This window comes from Mizuhopecten yessoensis, unplaced genomic scaffold, assembly GCF_002113885.1.
Source record: "Mizuhopecten yessoensis strain PY_sf001 unplaced genomic scaffold, ASM211388v2 scaffold11009, whole genome shotgun sequence".
NCBI lineage: Eukaryota > Metazoa > Mollusca > Bivalvia > Pectinida > Pectinidae > Mizuhopecten > Mizuhopecten yessoensis.
Genome location: NW_018408833.1, coordinates 1018507 through 1025134, shown reverse-complemented (window position 1 = coordinate 1025134; position 6628 = coordinate 1018507). Strand labels below are relative to the sequence as shown.

Below are 6628 nucleotides of genomic sequence, written 5' to 3'. Positions count from 1 at the left end.
GTGATATTTCACAGTAATAAAGAAGTATTTGGTTCATAACTGGGTCGTATGGGGTAGTATTGGGTGGTATGGGCACGGTGATCTAATCTGATTCCGTGGTATGGGGTAGTATTGGGTCATAGTCACGGCATTTCGGTGATGTTTTCGGCACCAAATCGCATATTTCCGTATAAAATATGGCAGATGGAAGTAAATAACGTCTACAAAGGTGATATTTCACAGTAATACAGAAGTATTTGGTTCATAATTGGGTCGTATGGGGTAGTATTGGGTAGTGTTGGGTAGTATTGGGTCATAGTCACGGCAATTCGGTGATGTTTTCGGCACCAAATCGCATATTTCCCGATAAAATATGACAGATGGAAGTAAATAACGTCTTCAAAGGTGATATTTCACAGTAATAAAGAAGTATTTGGTTCATAACTGGATCGTATGGGGTAGTATTGGGTGGTATTGGGTAGTATTGGGTAGTATTGGGTAATTAGACGCGCCCCTTTCAAAGAACAACCAAGAATAAGTAACATATTCTCTCTCCCGTCGTGTCATGCCATTATTGGTAACTACGACGTACACGATGTAAATGTAAATGTAGCGTCTCCGGAAACTAAACCCGAGAGTAAAATACGATATATATAATCACATTGGTCTTATTTTACTGGTGTTACCATGTACGTGTGGCTGAAAGAGGCGTCCTTTTCGTGGTTTTAGAAAGATGTCAATATTGCACTAAGATCGTCATCACGCTGTCGTGTAACTTCCTGTAAACCGACTATTCTAACATTACGGTCCGTGCAGCTTGGGATGTCCGGAAATACGAAACCTAAAAATGTATCATTATAATATATATGATACTAAACTAGGTACAGCATGCAAGTTTACATGTATTTACAATCAATTTAAAATCATATTTCAAGTATCATGTTTGTTTGTTCCAACCTTTTTTTATCATTTCTATGCTTAGTTTTTTTTACCATTTCTTGTGATACCATGTTTCTATGCTTTTAATTCCTTTCATTTTTTTGCTTAGTGCTCTCATTTACGCATTGTATGACTTACTCAATGCTTGTCAAATCATCTTTTAATTTATGCTATATTAGCATATATTCGGTCAATTTTTAACTCATGCCATATTGGCATTTATGTATATTTCTTAGTTTGTGAGCATGTGGCAACATCAATTTTAATATAGATTTTTATATATACTTTTTTCAGTACGTCCCAAGTTTGTTTCTAATTAATGCATGCATATATGCTGTGATTTAATTTTTTCTTGTCTGTGTGTGTATAAACCTTGCTATATGCCTGTTGTTTTTTGCATGTTGTCTTATATATCCTGTTTTTATACATTTGTTTGTCGTAATAATAGCTCTACAGAGCTAATGGTTCCATTACAACATATACGACTCTAAATAAAAATTCTTGTATCTTCAAATGACATTACATGACCAGGAGCGGATCCAGGATTTCTTGTAAAGAAACCGAAGAAACCACGACCCTCCAATATATAAACTTAAGCCTAACGCTATCGTTTCAATGAAAGGAGATGATGGCCAGAATGTTCCATATCCTTTAACGTATGCTGTGATACATACATCATTCAAACCTACGCGGCCTAGTGACATATACGGGCATCAACTGTAATTTCCCGTGGTCAGCATTGTTAAAGTCTTGTTGATGTCCAGCTGTCCACCATCAACATCTTCGTGCCATTCATTGCAAGATGCCGTCTTTTACGGTTCGAGAGTTGGTCGCTGCTAAACAGGACGTTTTATCTAAGTTTATGGAGAATGTTGAATTCAGCGCTTCTACTTCAGATGAGTTTCACAGAGGAAAAGGGTTGATAAAGGAATTTTATTATGTATCTTTTCCTAGTGAGTTACGTTGGTGCAAGATACCGCTTTCTGATTTTAGGATACAATAATTATTATATGCAGGGGTTATTTGTCTGTCTCAAAGTATTTTTGTCTAAAATATATTGCCCCCATGAATGAGAAAAGTGAATATTAGCAAAAGTGTGCGGATTTTAGACAGTTAAAATACGGAACAATTATTGTTTCATATGCCCCGCACAGAATAGACGATGTCCTTTCGAGTGGATCAGGATAGAAATATTATTCGAAGTTGGAGTGAAAGTCCACTTTGGGTTTAATAGGATGCCCTTCGGTCTTACATAATGCGTAAGTTATATTTCAGGGCTTGATAGAGAATTACATAGGTCTTCTTCTTTTTCTGCATCTTCTTCCTCTAAAACTGAGCCGAATGTCTATGATCGATTTACATTTTACGGATGTATGTCAAGGTGATGCCAACAGTCCCCCTTTTTGACTGCTTTTGCTCCAGCTTAGTATGCAAAGGTACAGGTTCCTTCCAGTGTCACATTTGCGACTACATGGGGTTAAAGGTTACCACCACAGCATCAATACCTGGTGCGAGGGTAGCATTTTATTTGCTCATGAAATAATCTTTGCAGTTGTCTTCATGGGAGGTATCGCTCGACACAAAAAGTCCCACCATTACTCGAATGTCTTGACCAATCTGTGAAATCTCGGCATTATACCCGTACCATTCCTCACGGGATACGAACTAAAAAAAAACGTTCAGGTAGCATTGCCCAGGAAATGACGTAATTATCCGACCTGACCGGACATTACGTACAGATATATAAAAGCACACGAGTTCCCGACTCGAAAAGCTCATACCATACTACTTTTATCTGTTACCATTATCATGTTCAAGAAAAATGTAAATATCACATGTTTACATCCGCATTCCAGACTCGTTAGTGCAGATAGATAACATGTACATCTATATACCCTGTCATCCGATAAAGACCTGAAGATAAATGACCTGCATGCTAATTATATTGTGCAGATTTATATGCCTTGTATGTATATATATATATTTATTTGTGCTCATATGACCCTAGAACGATCATTATTCATATACTGACCTTAGGTCTCATGAATGTGTAATTTAATATCTTTATTTTATATAACTATAGAAACATGTTGTATATTATTTCTTATAATTCCAAAAAAGTTGACAGCAAATCAAAACGGAATTATCCAGAAAAAAATGCTGGAATTTCTGGCATTTATAGAGAAGTTTTATTGTTTTTTTGCAATTCCTTACCAAGGCAAAGTTCAACGCGATTGGTCATCGCTAGTTCTTGAGCCTCTTGACTTTATATCAGTTCACGATTATGCTACCGGATGGTAGCTGGCAGGGGGTGTTGATGTGTGATGCAAGTGCGCCACCCGATCACCCATGAAGGGATCATGCAGCGACATATACAGAGGAAACATCTTTGGAAAGCGTACAATTTGTTTGTAGGGGTGAAACTATCCTCAAAAGGACATGAAAGACGTACGAAGCTACGGCACCACTCGCATCGGGATAAGTGCTGAATAACGATCCATTTTTAAGTTTGTACTAACTAACTGGTTACCATTTGTTGTGTGTAATGAGACACTTCAAAAGAAGTCAAATCAATGAAGCCTAGATGGTTTATCAGAGAATTGGGCAATGTAAAGCTGAAGCGTTATGTGTTTTACCTTTGCGTTCGGCATGTGCTGTCTAGAGTGAATGATGGACAACCTATTGACTAACCTACCTTATTGTGTTCGGGATGGAATTCAACTGACAGATCGATTCTTGCGGCAAGGAATGGATGTGGACAGTTAGATAAAGAAGTGCCAGGTTTATCCTCACATTAAGTAAAGCACCGACCAAACAGCAATCGAGGAGCAATCTTGAATATTTTAACTACCTGGCCCAAGGAAGTGGTCACGATGGATTTTTTTATTCAGGAAGCATACGAAAGGGAATACTCTCATTTGTAAGTAATGGCAGACTACGTTTCACGTGACATTTCCTGTCTATCTCAGTACATAACACGTCAGCCTAAGATAAAACCGATGTAGATGTACTGTTTGTATACAGCACTATGGAAGTTCTTGTTTTCTTTCAGACGTATGGTCAATTACTTCATAGATCAGATTAAATATTTCTGTCAGAAGTCGGATGATATAAGTTTGTATAGTGGTGAGTAAGTGCGGTTGCGAAGTCAGTCGCTCATTGATGCAAAATGTACGGGTTTCCTAATGAGTTTAATCAGATTGGTATGAAGGATATATGCTAAGTGTGTTTTGAACACAAAACAGTATTTGAAAACTTCTTTTGCGAACTTTCGAAGACGTCTGGTTCCTTTGTTAAGCAAAAGAGTGCAAACGAGTGTCTCGAATGTATAATGCTGAAAGCATCGCACTAAGCCACAATGTTCCGAGTAATTAAAGTCAGCTGTCGGATTAGTACTAAGACATTTCGTCAAAATAACACTCTAATACTACAGGCAGTCAAAGGGGCGGATAATGTGTTTACCCACTGCGCCCCTTAATGGAGGCAAAGCAACGTATAACACGGAGAGAAAATCTAACGGGACAGTCCCTATACCATATACATTAAAGAGATGTCTGAAGCATTTTCAAGAGTGTTGTATAAACATCACATCAGCACATACACTCGACCACACACCACAACCAATGAGTTCATCGGAAAAAAGGAAGAAAAGACAGGATGTTTTACCAAATTCCACGTAAGAGCTGCAACCATAGATTTGGGACACGCCAACAAAATCACCAGAAGGACGTTGAAACCATGGAACAACAAGTCAACTCTAGAAATACCAAAAAGACATAAGGGGAACAATACAAAAAAGCAGCCATTACATGCTAACAAACATAGCCAAAATATTGCATGATCTTCATCATGGTGAAGGGGGCAATTATATGGCAGAAACAGAAACATCGGAGACTGGAACAACTCCTATGTGTTAGCTGAAAAGTGAGGAAAATCCATCTTAATTAGGGGAGAAAGTGAATTAATCAAAATAGACGAGGGGAGCACAATCAGAGTCATCTTTATGAACTCATATTCACCTCCCCATCCTCAGTGTGCACCACCTTGTGAGTGAGACGAGAAGACTAGTTTGATCCTTTGATGTACATCAAAAGAATTTGTCGGTCGCGTAACGGTTCAATTGGCTGTCTTTGAAGTCGGGTGTTGCTCCTATACATTCGTCAAAGGGAAGGTATCAGCCTATCGATTGGTCAGGTTATTTTACCCGAGACCAATCAAATAACACATAGCGGAATGTGTAAACATATTACCTTCTCTCTGACTGCTTGTAGTATTAGAGTGTTATTTTGACGAAACGTCTCGATATAATCTGACGGATGACTTAACCGACTCGGCACATTAATTATGGCTTCGTGAGATCTTTTTAAAGGTTTTAAAGATCTTTTTAAAAGAAAGTAAAGGAAAGTTCGAAACGTAAGTTTTCAATTGCTGTTTTAGTTCAAAATAAAACTTAGCATATATATGTTAGGACGGTGTATTTAATAATAATTTGATATCGTAAATACATATGTGCTTAAATTGCATATACTTAATTTATTAACTCTTTCAATTAGTTAGTTATTTAAATTTCGCGCCAATTATGTTACGAACTTTTGATTTGGATCATTCGCGCTTCTTCGTAATTTGTGATAGCTGCTACGGTGGCGGCGGCGGTGGCGGTGGTGGCGGCGACGGCGGCGGATACGCATGAGTGATTTGCGGATATGGTTGACTGTCCCCGTGAATATGGAACAATAATGAGTTTCTCGCAGTTATTTATACTTAGATGCTATAACCAGTTGCTCTAAAAATAGACTTGACGTAAGGTTATTCCTCGTCCCTCAATGTTCCCTATGGGGTATTCAATCTATTTTGAGAGGGAATTCCTATGAAAGGTCATGGGGTCAGTCCCTCATTCCTCACTGGTCCCTCACTGATCCATCTTGTTAGGGAGGGACTTACAATAAATATAGAGGGAGGGATAAAGTGACGTAGAACTCTCATTTCCTATTCATCACCACGCGTGATACGTAGAGAACGTAGGATATGTTTTAATCAAATTGGTGCTTTATGGTCTGGTGTTGGTTATGTTAAGTGCAAATGAACCCTAGGAACAGCAGACAACTAATACAAAGCGTGCTATTCGATAGGATCAATTTGTCAGACAAAGCACGAAAGAAAGACAATGTTTATCACAAATGCTAGGCTACATACATTGTACAAGTTGTTATTCTGCTCTTCGAAATTTGAAACGTCACGCAACAGTTATTTAAAGATTGATAATACAGAAAATGAAAAAAGGACATTCATATTAATAAAAAAAAACTGCGCATGTATTATGCATGTGGTATTTGATATTTAGACATTTAGCTCGTTGAATTTCCATTCCATGTCTATTTTAATTTTGGTGACCTGTGGTTTAAGGTTAAATAAGTACTAGACACATGTGTTAATACATGTATATGTTGTTGAACATGTGGTTTTGTTTTAATATGTACACGTGTTTATGAGAAGTAAACGATGAACTGGTGTAGTATATTGCTTGACAACAATTAACAGACCAGGAGGCGTATCATTACGTACATTGCATGTATTTCATCATTAATATTAATTAGAACACTCTCCCAGTAAATTTCGTTCCCGCACTTTCCATGCTATCAATGTGATACAAATAGCTAAATTGTTAAAAATCACTAAAAATTCATTCATTAAATTCTTTCATTCTGCACAG

At 37.6% G+C, this 6628-nt stretch overlaps 1 protein-coding gene across 1 annotated transcript in view; it reads right to left on the bottom strand.

The window, feature by feature from the left end:
• The window catches only part of LOC110464542 (ubiquitin-conjugating enzyme E2 J2-like), a 19607-nt gene extending 18827 nt beyond the window's left edge, over positions 1-780 (bottom strand). The window contains exon 1 of the mRNA XM_021519800.1: positions 666-780. Coding sequence (XP_021375475.1) covers positions 666-668 — 3 coding nt within the window. The 5' untranslated portion in view covers positions 669-780. The remainder of the gene's footprint in view (positions 1-665) is intronic.
• Between the last annotated feature and the right edge of the window lie 5848 nt (positions 781-6628).